At 36.8% G+C, this 19,452-nt stretch overlaps 5 protein-coding genes across 8 annotated transcripts; 1 reads left to right on the top strand and 4 right to left on the bottom strand.

Moving 5' to 3' along the window:
• Positions 1-49: 49 nt before the first annotated feature.
• Positions 50-1,987, bottom strand: Psidin (phagocyte signaling impaired). The gene is made up of 6 exons (XM_078183089.1): positions 1,825-1,987; positions 1,475-1,699; positions 1,140-1,393; positions 827-1,050; positions 438-747; positions 50-361 (listed from the first exon to the last, which is right to left on the bottom strand). Exons 1-6 carry the CDS (start codon positions 1,883-1,885, stop codon positions 50-52), a joined length of 1,386 nt encoding a protein of 461 aa, XP_078039215.1. The 5' UTR covers positions 1,886-1,987.
• Positions 1,988-2,369: 382 nt separating this feature from the next.
• Positions 2,370-4,063, top strand: LOC144471240 (GPN-loop GTPase 3). The gene is made up of 3 exons (XM_078183115.1): positions 2,370-3,088; positions 3,177-3,373; positions 3,448-4,063. The coding sequence occupies exons 1-3, from the start codon at positions 3,044-3,046 to the stop codon at positions 4,034-4,036; spliced, it is 831 nt and encodes a 276-aa protein (XP_078039241.1). The 5' UTR covers positions 2,370-3,043; the 3' UTR covers positions 4,037-4,063.
• A 60-nt stretch (positions 4,064-4,123) lies between these two features.
• On the bottom strand, positions 4,124-7,271 carry LOC144471219 (PHD finger protein 12). 3 transcript variants are annotated; one of them, XM_078183069.1, is made up of 5 exons: positions 7,066-7,271; positions 6,764-6,963; positions 5,801-6,075; positions 4,706-5,718; positions 4,124-4,593 (listed from the first exon to the last, which is right to left on the bottom strand). In XM_078183069.1, the coding sequence occupies exons 1-5, from the start codon at positions 7,111-7,113 to the stop codon at positions 4,213-4,215; spliced, it is 1,917 nt and encodes a 638-aa protein (XP_078039195.1). In that variant the 5' UTR covers positions 7,114-7,271; the 3' UTR covers positions 4,124-4,212. The 3 variants fall into 3 exon arrangements, with proteins under 3 accessions (XP_078039195.1, XP_078039194.1, XP_078039196.1); XM_078183068.1 differs by having other exon boundaries at positions 4,125-4,593; positions 4,706-5,721; XM_078183070.1 differs by having other exon boundaries at positions 4,355-4,513; positions 4,706-5,721.
• A 355-nt stretch (positions 7,272-7,626) lies between these two features.
• Positions 7,627-17,207, bottom strand: Smg (sterile alpha motif domain containing protein 4 smaug). 2 transcript variants are annotated; one of them, XM_078182506.1, is made up of 9 exons: positions 17,072-17,207; positions 15,432-15,768; positions 15,041-15,359; positions 14,710-14,954; positions 14,511-14,621; positions 14,060-14,431; positions 13,778-13,937; positions 13,431-13,683; positions 7,627-13,327 (listed from the first exon to the last, which is right to left on the bottom strand). In XM_078182506.1, exons 2-9 carry the CDS (start codon positions 15,643-15,645, stop codon positions 13,160-13,162), a joined length of 1,842 nt encoding a protein of 613 aa, XP_078038632.1. In that variant the 5' UTR covers positions 15,646-15,768; positions 17,072-17,207; the 3' UTR covers positions 7,627-13,159. The 2 variants fall into 2 exon arrangements, with proteins under 2 accessions (XP_078038632.1, XP_078038633.1); XM_078182507.1 differs by having other exon boundaries at positions 14,722-14,954.
• Positions 17,208-17,646: 439 nt separating this feature from the next.
• Positions 17,647-19,093, bottom strand: Yippee (yippee zinc finger protein). Its single transcript, XM_078182349.1, has 2 exons — positions 18,750-19,093; positions 17,647-18,118 (listed from the first exon to the last, which is right to left on the bottom strand). Exons 1-2 carry the CDS (start codon positions 18,908-18,910, stop codon positions 17,905-17,907), a joined length of 375 nt encoding a protein of 124 aa, XP_078038475.1. The 5' UTR covers positions 18,911-19,093; the 3' UTR covers positions 17,647-17,904.
• Between the last annotated feature and the right edge of the window lie 359 nt (positions 19,094-19,452).

Here is a 19,452-nt window from a genome sequence, read left to right as displayed (position 1 = left end):
TATTACATAATTCCATGATCTAGTTAAATCAATTTTGTCAGAGATATTATCACCTGTAGAGGTAAGATGCGTCGTCGGTATTGCTCCACAGTTCGTGCAATAAGTGTGTAGCTAAAAGGATGTAAGAATCCGCGGGACAAAAATCTGTTGGTAATCTTCCCTGAATCGGACATAATACATTACCCTTTTCATATAATATACATAATCGTTCTACTAGTTGCTTTTGTTCGTCTATAGATACGTTCGGGGAATGATGCAAACCACAGATACGACGCAATTGTTCGTAATGAATATGACGTCGCATTTGCTGCACAGTTAATGGGAAACCCTCCGATTCAACATCCGACTCTTCCTCCTCTATCTAAAAAATGTAAAAATGTTCTGCAATTAGAAACAGAATCTAAAAGAGCGATACATTCTGAGATCTTCTAACTTACTTTTCGAAGCAATTCTAACTTCTCTACATGCGTTAATAAATTTAAGTACAGCCGTAGGTCTTCAACTACACAGTCTTTTTCTCCAAACCATAAGAAATACTGATGCATTAAATTTATTACTTCAGCAGTATTCTCAATGTTTCCTTTGCTCTGAGTACTCTTGTATAATTCAAACTGAGCCAAATACGGTGCTCTGACTTCTTTCTTTGATGTATTTATAATATTCTTGAAGAATTCTAAACATTCCTCAGGTTTTTGATATTTCAAGGCCGCAGAAAGATAATCTTTATAATAAGCCCAATTGTCTGTACTTCTCAAAATATAATATCATATAATATAATAATACTACAATATTATATCTAGATATTGTAACAATGTATCATACTCACTTTTCATTGATAAGTTCTTTATATGCATTTGCAGCTTCAGGAAAGCGTTCCAATTTTAATAGAAGAGCAGCTTTCGCTTGAGAAATGGGCGAAAGGTGTATAGCTAAGGGTCCAGAGAGAACATTCAGCATTTCTTCGCTTTTATCTTGAAGTTCCAATATCATTAAATACAATTGGACTTCTTGTTCCGCTTCCATTTTACCTTCTTCAATTATTTTCAACACCTTGGTACCAAATTACATGATCATTAAAATAATATTTAATATAATTTACACGCTGTAAAGGTTTGTTGATCTAAACACAATTTACAAACCATTCTTTCCGCTAAGGGTAAAATAACTGTTTTCGCTAATTTCTTTTCGGCGTGTATAGCCTGCATAACTATACTCATCACAGCCCAAAAGTAATAAGGATTTTTTGGTTTTAATTTATACAATGCAAGCGCAGTTTGTTGCTGTTTCTTGTAATCTCCAAGACGTACATAGGACATAAAAAGATGCGTTAATAATTCCTCATTATTCGGGTCTGCTTTGGCCGCAGCCTCGTATACTTCACTAATTTTGTTTGCTACAAACAAATGCATCCAAAGTTATACTTTAATAATACATTTTTAAAAACTCCATTATTCTGAGAACTAATCAAGCTTACGTTGATGTATTTCTCTGTAACAAATGCTCATAACCTGTAGAGTAGAATCCTCACAGGGTATCTTTGAGCGTACTTTATCCATAATAACCTGACACTCATTTTCTTTACCCAACCGCAACAAAGCCAAAGCTTTGAGCATTTGGGCGCATTGATTGCTCGGGTGTTTTTTAATCACCTTATCTGCTTCTTGCAGAGCTTTCTTATTGTTTCCATTATCCAACCAATCTAAAATGCGTAATACAATGATATTACATAACCTCATCACCGGTTTAATATTTCTATTAAATACTTATGCAGCTTGAAAAATCGAAACGTTTTATCAACGTTTAAAATATGAATAGCACACTTGCCATATATCCGACGTAACCGACGTTCGTTAACAATACTTTCCACATGGGCTTTAGACGCCATGATACTTTTTATGGTAATTTTAAATCAACAAACCGAAAGAGCAAACATTCCTTCGTCGAGTGCATTATGATATCATAGGGCAGATTTACAATAATTTTTATCCTACGTGACTGATTTTCTGATTTGCACGACGCGCGATATAAAGCCCCGAAAAAACTGTAAGCAGAAATATCTTTAGTCTTTAAATTGGTTGCCGAAGAAAACTATTTCTGGAATATAAAATATTTTTATGTACGCATATTTATATGTATTGTTCTACGCAACTTCTATGAGAAGCAAGTTTTACGTTGAACAGTAGCTTTTTACTAATTATTTTTTAATGTACTTATACCTTTGTTCACACATTTCATCAGTCGATAATACTTTATATGCTATTTATGCTATCTTGCTTATTTAAAAATAAGAAATCAATCGACGAAACAAGTTTTATAGATGAGCTGTCTCTCTAAATTAAAAATGATTAAATTGTAAGTTGTAAATTATTCGTTATAAATTAATGAAAGTTTAATCGCCAAATCGCAAAAATAGCTTTTCCGTCTGAAAATGAAACTTCAATTTTTCTGTGTGATACCATTTGCGTATGTTTCTTTAAACTTGTCACCACGAGGTGTATCATACAATTAAGAATTCGATATGTACGATAACAAACAAAGCGCCATTTTGTGATTAAAAATTCGCACGTGAAAACTCTGTTTAATTTTGTACCGGGTTCAGTATTAGGTACACGTAACACGTGACAATAGGCGACAGCAGACGTTTACTATAAGACTATCTTTTTTTTTTTATTATGGATATTGTTCAAATATATTCTGTCATTAACTAATATTTGATGTCATTCATTTGTACCATGTACGTATACAGTATAGTCCTCGCACGGCAAGAAGTCACCCTTGTATTTACTTCCCCCCACTGCTTACTAGCTGTTCCACTGGCACCGCTAGTAAGAGGGGGAATGTAAACACAAAGCTGTCGTCACGTGAAGACTATACCATACGTATATATGAATGGTGAACACAACCTAAATAAACTAACCTCGTCTAGAATTACGAGGTTTTACATTACATCGCCCATGGTGAAACGAAAATAATAATTGATGATTGCGGATGTGCTGTATTCGATTTGTTTTTATTACATTCGGTTAATAGTAATTAATTGAAAATGAGGTATGCGCAACTTGTAATGGGGCCAGCTGGCAGTGGAAAGGTAATTCTTTCTTTCCATATAAAAACATGCTTTTATTACCGACAAACGTTTGAGAGTACGCTAATGAATTTTATGTATCTCTTAACAGTCTACGTATTGTTCTGCCATGCAACAACACGCAGCCAACGAAGGAAAAGTGGTCGAAGTAGTAAATTTAGACCCCGCGGCTGAATTTTTTGATTACGAACCTTTAGTAGATATAAGAGAATTAATTCAATTAGACGATGCTATGGAGGATGACGAATTACGATTTGGACCGAATGGTGGTCTCGTATTCTGTATGGAGTAAGTTCACAAATTGACAGTTTTAAGCCATGTATATTATCAAGTTTGTACTTAATACAAAATTTGTTTTGTAGGTACTTGTTAGAAAATTCAGCATGGCTGGAAGAAAAGCTGGGCGATGTGGATGACGATTACATTATTTTCGATTGTCCTGGTCAAATAGAATTATACACGCATATGACAGTTATTCGACAATTGATAACAGTGTTACAGAATCTCAATTTTCGTATGTGTGGAATATTTTTAGTGGATAGTCAATTTATGATCGATGGGTCGAAATTCCTATCTGGTACAATGGCTGCGCTTAGCGTTATGATTAATTTAGAAATATCCCATGTTAATATCCTTAGTAAAATGGATTTATTGTCTAAATCGGCATTGAAACAATTAGATAAGTACTTAGAACCCGATCCGCATAGTTTATTAACAGATATGCAACAAGATTCTTGGAATGAAAAATATAGAAATCTCACAGAGGCTATAGGAAGGCTAATAGAAGACTATAGTCTTGTACGTTTTTACCCATTAAATATAAAGAATGAGGAAAGCATAGCAGATATTAAATTAACTATAGACAATATTATTCAATACGGCGAGGATGCTGATGTTAAAATTAGAGATTTTGACGAGCCCGAGAATGACGATGGAGACGAAAATGTGTAAAATAATTCTATTTAATAAAGTATTTTTATAAAATGTTTCTTTTTTTTATAACATGTTTCTTCGTGTTGGCGGGAAAGTGGAATTAAATTCGATAAATTTGTTTCATTAATTTAATTATTTTTAGCTTAAGAAAATATCTGTACATGAAAATGATGAAATATTTACAATGAGAGATTTCACCGTTCCAAATGTGCATTCATCGTATTAAAGACGAATAATAGGCATCCAAAAGCTAGTGTTGATCCGTGAGCAAGAATAGCGCTTCCCTCCCAGCCTTCTTCTAAATTATCCGTATTCCCAGTTTCGTATCTTGTTAAATTACATTTGCATAATACTCGTTTTCTTTCTGTCTGCTCTTGGGAAAGTAATACTTTTTCTTTTATTATATCTTTCACCGCCTCTGTCGTTTTCTGTTCTTTCGTTACTAGTTGTATTTTCTCATCAACTTCTTCCTTTACTTGTTCTGTAGCTACATCGCTATAATTACAAGAATAAAGTACGTTATCAACTACAGTTCCATATTCGCTATAGTTTAATAGTTCATAACGTTTTGTACTCTGCAAGTAAAAACGTGCAAATGATTACAATTACATTACACATGTTTGAAATTTGTCGTAATATGTGTAATTCTAGCATAAAACTGATTGAATACTTTTTAAATATTATTACCTCGTCAAAGAAAATAATTGCATGCTTTGAAGATATAAAGCTGCAATTACCATAATCTGATAAAACTAAATCACAGTTCGGGCCGCTTCCTATAGTTAATGTTTTATGAATCATAAAAATCGGTGGTTTAGGTTTATGATTTAAAGAAAACAAGGCTGCTCTCGCCATCGTATGACAATTGACAGGATGATAATTTTCTCCGTCCGTGTCAAGTAGTTGTTCTAATCGTTGCAGCGCTAATGCTTCCAATACTGGTCTCTCAAGTAACTGTACACCTTCTTTTATGTTATAACCAAAATGTTCTGCACAATACTCAACGCTACCATCATCTGTACAACTATTTTCATTAATATTCTCTTCCCCTACTTTTTCTATACAATTCGTTTCACTACTTATTTCATCCTTATTTATTTCTTCTTTTATTTCATTATTCTGTTCAACCTCTCCTTCTATATCCATCTGCTCTTCTGATTTCTTTATCTCAGTGTATTCAACCTTAGGAGTCTTACAATCATCGTTTTTTTCGTCTTGCTTTTTTGTGCTCTTGTTTACCGATCGTATGACAGCGTCATGGTAAAATCGTATAGGATCTAACTCCGGTGGGTGCTCGTAATGGAATTTCACAGAACAGGGAACTTTTACCCTTGTCCGACCCTCTAATCTAACTTTCGTACGAAAAAGCGGGTTTGTTGTGCGCGCTTTACGCAAAAAATCTAACTTTACCGCGTGTTGATCTATACGTTGATTGGCATATTTATCCCAAAGTTTAATACGTTCCGTTACCCTGCAAGATGTCAATAGATTTTGGTCTATAAAATGATTTGGATGATTAGGGCACATCCATCTACCAATAGGAAAAGCTGTAAGTGGAGGGTCCAAACAATCTTGATGAAAATACAATGGACAGTAATCGCATGCGATCAATGGTGCTTTTCGGCAACTACGCCCACACTCGAAGCACAAACGTGCTGGTAAAGGTACCATTAAATTACTGTCTAAGCAATGATTTCTTCCTGCTAATAAAAAAGGTATTATTATTTGTGCAAGCGTATACTTACTATGTTTTTTTTCTTGCAGAAAATAACGTATACATACCATTGGTAGTCCCGCTTTGTTGCTTTCCTCTCCTACCCGAAACATAATCTACTTTATTGCTACCGGGAAACATTATCGGTAATTGCAATTCCTTAGGCAATTCGAACTCTCTAGGATTAACTAGAGATGCTGCCAAAGCGAGTACCTCCAAAGCGGATTTCTTTTTATTCTTTTCATTACCTTTGCTGTCCAAAAGGTTTCTTTTCGATGCACACCGACAAGCATAACACAACCATTCTCCGTTAGGAATGTCTGCTGGATCAACTGGTGGATAACTACAAATAATTGTCTCGTGTTTATTTAAATGTATTCTTTTTATTACCATGGAATCTCAGTGAAACATAATATATAATAATTAAAATTTTCGAATATGCATTTCATTAAACTAATTATATTTAGGACAGAAAATTTGATCATTTATAAATAATAAATTGAAAAATAAATTATCTTTCAATTTAATCAGTTCTTATCTAATTATATAAACCTATTATTACAATTCTCTACAAGTTGCAGAAGAAATTCAAACATGCAACATTTTCTATCAAAAAGAATCAAGAAATTTATATACATCTATACAAAACAATATCGTGCTATATTAGCTTCCAATATTTACATGTCTAACCAGTCATTAAACAACTTACAGTTTGCAAATAAACAATAGAATATACAAATTCGTATAGTAATTAACAAAGCAAATAATACATTGTGCTACAGAACTTTAAGAATACATCAAGCTTTCCAAGGTAAATACATTAACATTCTGTACGATGTTTAAATTATTCCCATTGAAGCATCGAAGGTTGAAAATTAATTCTCGTCTTAAAATATGTAAAATACATGCATGTTCTTACACGTTGTGAAATCTTAAAAGAATAAATATGAATAAATGGCTCCTCAACGGTACCATCTATAACATCGGTACTAAGCTGACCTTTTTGTTATTTGAAAAAGCCTGAAACTCACTGGCATTGTAAATGGTACGATGCGGGGCATTTATCACAGCATATTAGTTCTCCCCCGTCTCTACAAGCATCACAGATATCGCGATTATGACCTCGTCCACGTCTTTTAAAGTATGGATGTTTCTTTTCCTCTTTGTCCTTTTTATTTTTTGCTGCCTTCGAATCCTCTGACACGGGCGGTGCTATAAGCGCTTGAATTTGCTAAAAAATGCGAGGATCGGTCGGTAAGTGGATGATATTCTTACAATTATACAGTGAAAACATTCACGGTTTCAGAATAATTCATATTTTTTTATTACTTACTGGCATTAGACCTCCTATCATTGGAAAACCGTATTCCACAGTCCCCATTTTGAAGCAAGTTTTCTACTTGTAGAGGCCTGAAGAGGTTTTTATTAACTTTTCTTTTAGAACCGCATAATATTTATTTGATTAGGAACAATAGATCTACCCCCACTTTCTATTTTTCATATCTAAGTTGGTTATGTTTGAAACATAGATAAAGAAGATAGTAGATACGTCAGTGGTGTACACCCTTAGATAAAGGGTTTAAGAAGATTATTCTCTATGTTTGAGCTCCGAACGATGTCCGTACAGCGCCAATTAGTACAAGTGGCAAAACGTTCAAATTGTTAGCCAAGCAGCGGCGCCGCCTGCGGCGAAACCTGAAAGCTCTGATTTGGCTAACAGTTAGAGCGCTTTCCACTAATTGGCGCTGTACGGACATCGTTCGGAGCTTCGTTTTTCCTCCGCAAGAGGCGCCGCTGTCGCCTACATATGCTCAATACAGGATCGTCTAAAAACGTTAATTATGGCAAAGTTAAGGCATAACAAACTAAACCATGGTCACGGTACTATTCAGAAGAATCTGCCGCATCGATATCGTACATAAAAACAAATGAAAATATTACAAAACGTAATTAATTGCTGATTGAAAGTTGGCCGTTCAACAGACGCAATGCCTGCCTCCGGTATGAAATACAACAAGGGGAAGCTGATTGGGAAGAATTTGCGAACAAAATATATATAACTTACATTCTGCGTATGAAAAATTTTTTATTGAAAAATGTTCTTTCACGCTACAACGTCAGTGTACCTTCGTCTATTTAACGTTATAACAGTACAAAAATTGCATTTTTACAAGTTATCCAGCTTACGTGACTAAAATATCCCAGTTAGCAATCTGATAATTCAAAAGCTACGTCTCTTACAATAATAACAGAAGGCGCCGTAGCAGAGGCATTCTTTGGCGACAACGCAATATACCAGCCTCGAAAAACCATTCTTATTCCTCGTCACAATCGATAGACAACGAGAGAGATCCGGATACATGAAACGCGTGTTTCGGTTGGGACAAGTCGCTCGAGATTTCCTCTTTCTACGTTCGAATAAAAATGGTGTTTCACCTGTACGGCTCACTAAATTTGGCTGGCCAACGTTTATTCTCAGTCCGAATCGTTGCTGATCCCGTTCGATCGGTTCCCACGGGAGACCATTACGGAAAGGTCAGAAATCTATTTATGTGGCAGACGAGAAAAACGTTCGACCGGGTGAACCGTAACTGTGCAAACACACGAATGGAGCATATAATTACACAGAACCTATAAAATAGAGACCGTTGGGTTTACGTACACTGTCGTTATTACACATCAGTATTCACGTTCGCCAGCCAAAGCACGCCTAAAAGAACATAAAGAGGGCGGAAGCCCTCGGGGGGGTTCGCGAGGAGGCAAGTTTCACGCCATGATTGAGAACCGTCTTGAATCGTTTCTGCGCGCTCGTTCCGCGAATCTTCTAAAAACCATTTCACATCGTCTACCGATGCAAATTAGACCAACAGTCATTGCTTTGCTATCTGGGTTATCATCAACGACGCTTTCGGCCGGAAACTTGCCTTTGCCTTTTTCTTTTTTTTTTGTTTTCATTAGCGAAAATGTTTTCAATTGAAACAAAGTCTCTAGATTCATTCACGTTATTCGATACATGCGTATACTATGCGTATGCACGTACACATAGTGAGCCACCCAAGACTGGAAGCATCGTATTACATTGTATTCTTTCGGATCATGTTCTGCAAAAGGTCGTGGACGAGGTTGATCGCTTACCACAGTAAAGCTATTGCTGACCAAATTTATCAATTCGGCAGATGTATTAGTTTCAATATTGCAGAAAGATGGTACTGCTAGTACAAAATCTGCTTGATGAAAGTTACGCTCGTGAGAAGGTGCTTTAACATAAAGTACAGATCAATCGATAACTTTGATCATCAACAGCTTGATACTTGTAAAGAACGACCAGCTACGTTAATACATTTCGATATTATAAACGATTCATCGAATTCCAGTCTTCGGTCGCTCGTTCCGTACACATAAACGCATACGTATAGTGTACGCGTACACGTGTCCTACGAGTCGATCACCTGAAACGCAAGCATCCGGCCAAAGAGAATATCCTGTGCTAGCGTTTTCTTTTTTTTTAACAATTACACCCCGCCCGTCGTGGTTGGTACAGAAGTCCTCTTCTCTAAAGCAAATTAAAGCGAAATGTAACGAATGGATAAGCGCCGATCAAACACGTCCGATTATAAAATTGTCTGAATGTTCACATGCGTCCAAGCTACCTTAAATCCGTTAAAATCTGTTCTCACGAGGGTGCCCTCTTATCCATTCGATGCCATCGAGTCGCGCGCGCTATCCTTCTGCCTGAGAAACCACCGACGCCCGTCTACCCGTCCGCGCGCGTTATGTCGTTCCTCGTTCGAACATCATCCTGAACGAAGCCCAAATTGCTTCCTGGGGACCTTCGACACAACGACAGCGTAAGTACTAAGTACGGAGAGTATTCCACTCGATTCTACTTTGCCTTGACTATGCGATGATGGCTACGGTCGAATCAACGAACGACGAGAATCGTCGCGCGGGGGTACGGCGGGCCTCGGCAGTGTTGTCCGCTCGTAAGTTTTAAACGGTCCGGTGTCCGATCTTTGGCAGAATAATCGCGCGATACCCACAATCACATCATTTTACTTTACATCACATACATTCGTTTCGATGCGGATAATATCTCTGCGATTCTCGTTACTTAGTTCAGGTCCTGCCCTTTTCTTTGTTTGTTTGTTTGTCTTTTTTTTCTCGTTTTCTTTTTCGTCGCCGTCCTCATCTTTTTTTTTTCTTTTTCTATTTTTCAATCGATCGCGTATTCAGATACCGCGTCTTAGTATGAAATAATAATTCTACGTTGAACGAGTTTCCTGAAATCGTTTGGAAGCAGTCTTTTTCAAACATTTCTTTTCCCTTTGCCATGCTCTGACGTAAAAATCGTCGTTATATATCCCCCCCACCCCTCGCTCTGTTGCATCTCTTTCTCGCGCGCGTTTTCTTTTTCTTTTTTTTGTTTCTCTCGTTTTCTATATTTTTTCCATCCCGTTCGCTGCCTCGCCGATCTCGCGAGCGCGAGCGCGCGCGCGCGCGAGCCCGTTTCCTATAATGGTTTGCTTTTTCTGTTCCGTGTTCATTTTTCTCGTTTGTCCTGCGTCCGATCCCGCGCGGAATCGTTATTGTACAAAGTTAATTATCTACACACGTGTTAGCTGGTAGAAATTAGAATTGTATTCGTTTGACTAGTTTTTGACCGTCTCTCCTGAAAATCGTCATACGTGTACGAAATATGTCTCTGGAATTCTAGTCGGACCGACGACGTACAAACATTCTACGCGTGCCGCCGCGTGTGTGTGTGTGTACGATTCGATCGTGTATATGTTTGTGCACATGTGTAACATGATCTTGGGTATACGCGTTTCTATTTTTCGAGTGGTCCGCGGTGTACACGCGATCGTACCGAAGGATTCCCCGAAGTGTGTTCGGCGTGTAAAAAATTTATCGTCCTCGATTTTTCTTTGTGTGCAGAGGTGTGTTTTATGTGATACGCGTGTAAAAAAAAGCAAGTCTCCCGCGATGCCGAAAAAAAAAGAAACCGCGACATTTGAAAATATTTTTCGATCGTGTACGGTAATCCGCGTCGACGATCACCTCCTCTCTACGCGTTTCGCTCGAACAGGCTAATCTTCAATTAATCGAGAAATCACCGCGCGCCATTTCTATAGATTCATCATCCTAGTAAGAGTATAATCATTAAAATATAACCGTTGTAACCTATAAATATAATTACAGCTAAACATTATTTCTCGTCTAAACTCGTCTCGTCTCCCGCTCGCTCTAGTTCTCGCTCGCTCGCTTCTCTCCGCGCATATCTCCTTTTCTAATTCTTAATATTTTGACAGGTTTTTCCTTCCGCAGTCTTCCAATTGTTTCATATTCACGCGCGCGTGCAGCTATCCTACACGAATTAAACGAGTGCAAATCGTCCAAAATTCAACCGGCTCCCGGCGCGTGAATTATTCAGTCTTTCGTTTATATATATTTTTTTTTCTTGTTTCGCGTTTATCGGTACGTTAGTCGCTAATACTACGTTAATCGTTTATTATTATTATTAATTATTATTATTATTATCGTTATCGTTAAATTTAAACTTCTTTCATCGTTTCCCATCCAATTCTGTTTCCTTTTTCTTGCCTTGCACGAAAAATATTATGCTATGCGTTTACTCGCGACGTTTCTTTCGAGTTAAAATGCTAAAGTCCGTAAATAGAGTAAGTATTATTTTTTTTAAATGATGTATGCTTATAATTTAAAGCCACAGATTTCGATGTCGCATCACGTGTAAACCACACCGACGCGTGTTTCCTCCCGTCGCATCTCTCAACGTCACTACATTATAATATTTAGTCTTATACCCTTTTTTTTACGTTCGCTTAATACATTCTTAAGGCCTTTAAAATCCGTTTGTTGTATAAACCTCATCGCCTTTTTTAAATCCCTTCCTTCTTTTTCTTTTTTGCTCTTTCCGTCTCGTCGCCGAGACAAGAGACACATGGTAACTTTCGCGTTCGCGATTCGTGTGTAACAAAAAAATTTCCGAGATCTGTGCGCCGCAAAACTACAAAGCATACACGTTTATGTTCATGTTCCCTTCTTTGGGGCAGCATATAAGACGACGAATTTTTCAAAAACGTGTACGTTCCCGTGTTACGTTAATTTTTCCACCTCTCTTTCTCTTTTCGTTCTTTTTCTTTCCTTTCTTTCTTTCAATGCATGTAACGAACTGTCAAACTTTTCCTTTTTTCTTTCTTTTTAAGTATGCTTCCACTCTAGGGAAAATTACAGTGATAATACAGTGATAGTGGAGATAGTATAATAGTAGTAATAGCAGTACTTGTAATAGTAATAGTGGGCGCTACTAGTAAGTAGAGTAATAGGAATAGTGTGATAGCATAGTGATAGAATGGTAGTAGTAGAAGCAGCGATAATGATAGAGGATAAAAATAGTAACTGCATAAAAGCATACGAATAATTGGTGTTAGTTAAATTGTCAGAGAGATATGGTGGCGTCGGTAGTGATAATAAGGGTTATATAGCAATAATAATGGCATTAACTATAATGCTAGTAATAATAATATGGTGAATCGTAATGACGATGGCGATAATGACGATGATGGTGGCGAAGCATTCTTTCTTTTTTTTTTTCTTTGACGACGATTACAAAAACCAGTAATAGCAATAGCAGCTGTGGCGATTAAGAGCAGATTAAGAAAGATAATTCTAATAATGATAAAAAGAAGTAAAATCAGTCAGTTCATTAAAATGAATTACATTACATTAGTATAATGTGTCCCTGGCGCTTAAAATCAGACGAAATTCCATTTCCCGAAATGGATAACACGAAAAAAAAAATAATATTGCAAACATCGCACAATAATGTGGTGTACCTTTTTCGTCCCCCATTTTTTTTTCTCCATATTATATGTTAAACGATTTAATCCGCTTCCCATAAAATTCTATCATATGTGTATACATATATATTCTTTATATAATACATTTATATAGATGCAGCAAATAGTCAAGGAAAGAATCTATCTTCCTAATAGCATTTGGCTTGCCAAATTCTGTCAGTTTCATTAAATAGTATAATTGCATCGGGTATAATAAAAAATATTATTTTTTTTTTTTTCGTTTAAATCCTCGCGAGTCATTTAGACGTCGCAAGCTGAGTGTTCTCGGTAATGTCTCTTTAAATGTCAGACATTCTTCTTTTTTTTTTCATTTGGTAGGGCTATTAAAGCGTGTGAATTTGTGCGCGTCGAAGCACGCGCAACTGTCAGCACTATCATCGCTGTCGATCTCTTTAGTTCGCAAGATCTATGGGAATCAGTCTTGCCTTCGGCTTTGAAAAAACGGAGCTCGGACACAAATATATCTATATATCACTTCATTAAAAATTCCCCTTCCACTTTTTAAACAGGACTTACTGCGTAGATCCAGTCATCGAAACGAAGAATTCGTTAGGCCTCGCCGAAGCCGCCGATCGCTTGTTCTGTCATTCTTAAACAAAGAGATTCCAAACGAGAATTTATCTCCGGCTCCGTTGTTTCGGATGTGTTGTTCCCAGTCTGGCCGAGGAAATGATCCCTCGGCGCGCTGTACGTGCGCTGCAACGTTCTTTGTAATTGCTGGAATATAGGAAATACAAGTTAAAAAAGAAAAAAAGAAAATAGAATCTATGCTAGGTGTGCTCTTTTGAGATTAGAAAATTTTAGTTCGGCGCCGCCGTACCTGTAAACTAGATTCTTGTAAACTGGGTCTTTTCTCGGCCGTGTGAACTGAACGTAAGGTATTCTGATTTACACTTTGGTTCTGATTATTTTGTAGGTACGGTGTGGATATACTGTTCCTGTGAGTGCTAACCACGAAAGAATTGTTCTGCTGATGCGCGTTGTGAATGTGGCCCAAGTTTAAACTTGGCTTTCTGTTGTGCTGTTGCGGATTACAGTATCTTCTGTTATTATATCCATAATTGTGTTGCCACCTGAAATTTAGTCGACAAATTATCGTTACTATCACGATAAACGGCAGTAGACATTTCCGTAATCCATGAAGAGTGATCATTTAATTTTCCTTACTTTGGGGTAGGTCGTGGATTTCCAAGTCTACTACGCCATTGTTGTACCTTTTCCTTCTGGTTTGGTGTAAAGCAATCATGCTGCAATACTTTCTCTAATATGTTAATACAAGCGCACAAAATGCCATCATCCACGCTATCCAATGCCAATCTGCTACACACTAAGAAATAAACGAACACAGTTACACGTTAAGAAAGTGTTTTCACATTTGTTACCCGTATGCATTATATTGTTTCTTCTTCTTTTTTTTAAACATCATGCTTACAAAAACGGTATACTCACGTTTACCGAGAACCTTGGTGAATTGTGCAGGTATGTCTTGAGGATCGTTTTCTTGACTTGGTTTCATAGGGGTAGCTAAGATTGTTTTTAACTCGTCGATGGTATTAACCAGTATCGTTGGTCCTTGGGAGAACGATGTTGACTGTGTGTTATCACGGGTCGGCTGTAATAAGTCTTTCTCTAAATTTACAAGCGTAGTATAACGTTGCTGCAACTTTGCAATGGAAAGGGCTAGTTTATGCCTGGCTCCTTTTGTCACTCCCTGTTCTGCTAATTGTTCCTCAGTCAATTGAAGCATTTCTTCATAACTCAGGGTAACAAAAAGATAACTATACTTATGAAGGCGTAAGGTTTTAAGCCATGATGGAACATCTATAAATACAACCAAACAGATTATACGCAATATCTAGCAGTACGCTATGAAATTTTTTAAAGTTATACAAGTGCCTACCTCTCATACCACTAGCAAGAGAGAGATTAGATGTTTCATCTAAACGTCCCTCACTGCCACTACTTGCACACGAGCTCTGGGGACTCAATGGGCCTAATCCGATTAGATTGCCTGTTTAGAAATTTACAATTATTTCAAATAAAACAGAATTCTAACTAAGAATATGATATCGCGTGTTACAATATTAATGTAAACTAACTAGTATGGTCACCAGAGATGCTAAAACTTCGTGGCTTGTGCCTGGTCGAGCAATTCACATTGTTACTGCGATCGACTACCTCTAAATGATGAGGCGGAGCAACCGGTGGCGTTAAACTATTTGATCGACGTTGGCGAGTTACAGGTGGAGGAAATTGCAAGTTAAAGGCAGTGCCCGGTTGTGTACCGAATAAATTAGTTTGATCATTCTGTTGTTTAGAATTTCGTTGCCATGCATTATCCCACCTGCAATGAAAAAATAAGCTTATTACATATAATCGTAAATAATCGGTATATAGAAAATTTGGTTTGTGGATTTTGTCTAAACTCACCTGATAGTAGTATTAGTGTATTCTTCAAGACTATGTATAGGCGGTGTACCACTAATACGCTCTTCCAGATGACGAAGCCATTGAGTCAAAGAACGTCTATCTTGACTAGTAATAGCTGGATGGATCAAAGTATAACTTAAAAGTTGTTGAATTTGTTCAGTGTATTGGCCTGTGGTTACACAGTGGCTCACTAACTCTGGAATAGCTACTAAGTAGCATTGTTTGCACTCTACATTCCCAGGCCTTAATAATGGCAAATGTGTTAGAAGTTGATTGATAGCAACTTCTGTCGATTCGGATAGTAAAGAGTTGATAAATGCTGTAAAATATTATCCGTAAGTATCTTTAAACATAACTATAGTAGCATTTATGTCAAGTAGAAAAGAATTACCTGGATTATTGGCATTTAATTCCTGCGTGTCTAACTCGGAAACTGAGTGCAAGGAATGTTGCACCGCTTGTGCAAGAAACCTTGCCTGAACTGCAGGAATGCGCCGAAGTAGAGCATAAAGAACCACGGTTTGTTCGCACTCGTTCCATTGCGAGAAAACTCTGGTGAGTTCGCCTACTTGTTCACAGAACAAAGGGCCATGTGACCACTTCATTTTTGTCAACGTTTTAATGTCAAGGAGCAGATATTGAAAGCTCCACTTTTTCTTGTATTGTACGATTTACAATTTACTTGTATTCCAACGATGATTCGACAAGAACAAACATGTGCCAATATTCTGTTGTAAAAAAATATATATCCCATTTAAGTTACACGGTTAATTTTACTTGTTATACAAAGATATATTTGTAAAATCAAAATACAAAATTTGTAATGATGTTTTGTAATGATAATTTAGGTTTCTTTATAAAAAAACAACTGTTTACAATAACATTCAAAAATATTGAATGTAATTCGTAAAATTAAAAATTAATTATTTTATGAAGAGAAATATGTAATTGGCGAGTTTCAACTTTTTTTCTTATTTATAGAAGAAACATTGAATCGTTGTCGAAATTTTGTAACATTTAAAATAGCGTTGTCGAATTAATATTTAACATAAATTAGCATATCAGCTTTCTAGAACAGTGAAAGTGTGCTGCGCATACAGTCATTGATCAATTAGATTTTTTTCAAAAACGATATTCCAATTTATCCCCGTTTCATATTCGAACGAGCCCCATTAAACTTCAAACGAGAAGAAAAGTAACAATAACGATTACTTGCCGTTAACTGAGGCTCGCGATTAAAAATACCTTCTTTCGCGAATTAATGTCGCGAGGATCCGTTCGGCATCTCGCTAACGAAACAATAATTGCTGTTACTGTGCAAAACGGTCAGATTTTCACGCACTTCGTATACATAATAACGAACGGAACGGTTCGACATAACCTCAAACGTGTCTGTATACACTGCATCAACTGTAGATATGTACATCGATAAGAATTCCGCTGAGGTCAAGTTTGTTTACCCCGCGATGCGTGTGTATTTATAGCTTTCCTGTTACGATCCATTTGGCGGTGCAATGGCACCGTGTGCGAGACTTTACATGTCCTAACAGCGATTGATATTGCCACGGATTCTTTTTCTCGGGCCGGAAGGATCGTAAAGACGCCCACGAATTTCAGCGAAAATAGAAAACCGTTCGCGCAGTAAAATTCACGTATTTCCTAGGATAATTCTGTTCGAAATCTCCATAGAATGCCTCGAGTCGCTTTCGTCGGTGCCGCCGCGTATCTTTGTATGCGTGAGACACTGTAGAGGGGAAAGAACGAAGGGAGGAAAACAAGGGAGTTAAAAAAATCTGGTCTATGGCAAAAGTATTAATCGGTTTTTATAGGGAAACGTCGGTGAACGACGAAGAGCTTAACGTTCCTGCGATATTAATGCGATCGATAGAGTAATTCTACAAACGTGACGAATATATCGCTACTGTACGACCAGCACTCGGCCATTGAGCCGAACAGCAAACAACAAATTGTACGCTCGAATCGGACAGCACGCTATTGCTACGTAACAGAATTACATGCCGTTCTAATTACCGTGTGCAAGGCTGGAGATGGCTGCTCCACAGGATCGTTGTCTCCCTTGCAAAATAACAACAATACACAATTATAGCATTTTATACGACGTTGAGTTAAAGGAAACATCTATCCACCATGCGGTATGGTGGGCCTACGTGACCACACTGGTTCATTGTCGCTACTCGTTGCAGAACATCGCCTTTGCTATTGGTCCTCGGTCGAACGATATCAACCAATCGGCCGACAGTCTGGGGCGCGGTTCGTTTGTGTCTCGAGAAGATGTCGAGAATGTTTTTACATTCATCTTTCGGTCTTTATCCGAAAATTTTCAATAAATTTATTCCACGAATTTTATAATATACGAATAAATTTACTCCATGAATTTAGAATTCATGCTCTTGTACGTTTTAAATGAAAAGTTTCTTCCAGTTAACGAAGAATGTATGTAAAAGGGCTGTAAAAATTAATACTCAAGTATTTACATTTAGGTTTAGATACATATGTATCAATTAAACGCATTTATTATTGTTAATGTTGCTTTATTGAATGCCACTAGTTCTTGTCTATTTTCTACCTATATTTAAACTACAACATAAAGTACGCACAATCTTTATTTTCAATTAAATTTATCACGATACACATGTGTAATGAGAAATAAATTTAAAAAAATCGTCACTAATTCGCTATATCATAAGAAACAGTATTTTATATAGTTACAAAAATTGTTGAATGCGAGTATAAATTCATGTACATTTAAAGAACAATTTTCGGATTACTTCAAACAATGAAGGAACACAAAAGAAGATAACAACTGCTTTCGTATGTTGACTATGATATTATGTATTTTAATCCTAGGACCTGTTATTCGTAGGGTAGACAACATTGTCACTCATTCCGTCGGTTTCAGTGACTAAAGCACGTTCCAGGATGACACGTCCCTCTTTGTAACGTTGATTATCGTCTGTTGCAAATTCATACGACCAACCGAGCTTGGCCTCACAGTTTTTGCAGCTGACATCCCTGACCATGTGATGACCCGTCAGCATCACTCTACTGTGTACGTCGCTGTGTACCATTGCAGATGAATTAAATTATGAATATGCAATCATTTCATAAGATTAATCCGTTAGTACAATTTCTTTGAGATTTTGTACGGTTAACAATGGTATCCTGCGTGCTAAACATTGCTAAAAATCTAAATATACGCATCAATAAAAAAAAAATCATGAACCTAAGAATAACTGGATAATATATAGAAAAAAAGAGTGACAATCAAGATAAAACTATTTTTCTTTTATTTCTGTAAATAATTTTATTGAAACGGTACAAGTGCTCCAGATTTCTTTATCAACATCGGTAATCTACATTTAAATCTGTTAATCGAAATAAAAATAATACCACACTATGCACTCGTATTTCATTTAAAAGAAGAAAAAAAATATGAAGAAACAGCCCCGATCGTTATTTTTCTATCGCGTGCGCTCGTACAAATTTTCATTCACGAAAGATAGTACCGATGTCATTCGAACATATAAAGAATTCCATTTTCTTAGGTACATGGAAACAACAATATTCCATCCTTACACAACTGTCTTTGTCTGTCACAACTACGAGAATGTTCGAAACGTGATGGCAGCGTATGACATATTGTATCGTTTCATATGAATGTAAAGTTTGAGAAAAATGTCACATGTACCTGTAATTTAAGTTGACAACTTTGTTAAAGAGAAAAGCACGGCCCGTGGCTCCCGTGAAACGCGTGCTTATCAGCTGAGCTCTGTTTGTAAGAATGGTGTCACAGGAAGCGCAAGAAAACAGACGAGTACCTCCGATGTGTTCCAAAAAAATTACGCCCATCCTGAAATATATCGTTAATCGCTTCCGAGATATTTGACAGCGAAATAGGAACGATCGAAGAGTCCAGCAAATTTACTCCGAGTCCGCGGGACGAACAAGCCAAGCAATTTGACGTAGATATCACTGCCGTCACACAAGCACGATATAAACACTACGCGCGACACGACGTATACACGCGAGCTGTATTTCTACATGGGACATATATACACGAGCATTCGTAGTGTCAAGTCAGTTTCTGATCGCATTTCATGAATTTTAAACACCGAGATGTTTAAACCCTGTATAAATTTTATATTGCGCGACTAAAGCGACCCTAACAAAACAATCTTACGTTGTAATTATTTAAAACAATTCATTTTTTTATTCGTTCGTTGCGTAAAATAATAAATCTTGAAATCCTTACACTATGATTAAATAAAATGACTTTTAACAATGATACGCATATATTTTTCATATTCACCGTCTTTCATATTGTTATCCAATTCAAAGGATACAAAATCAATAGTTAATATAGAAAAAGATTTGATTAATACGAGAAAGAA

Source organism: Augochlora pura, chromosome 6 (assembly GCF_028453695.1).
Source record: "Augochlora pura isolate Apur16 chromosome 6, APUR_v2.2.1, whole genome shotgun sequence".
NCBI lineage: Eukaryota > Metazoa > Arthropoda > Insecta > Hymenoptera > Halictidae > Augochlora > Augochlora pura.
This window is presented reverse-complemented; position numbering and strand designations above follow the sequence as displayed.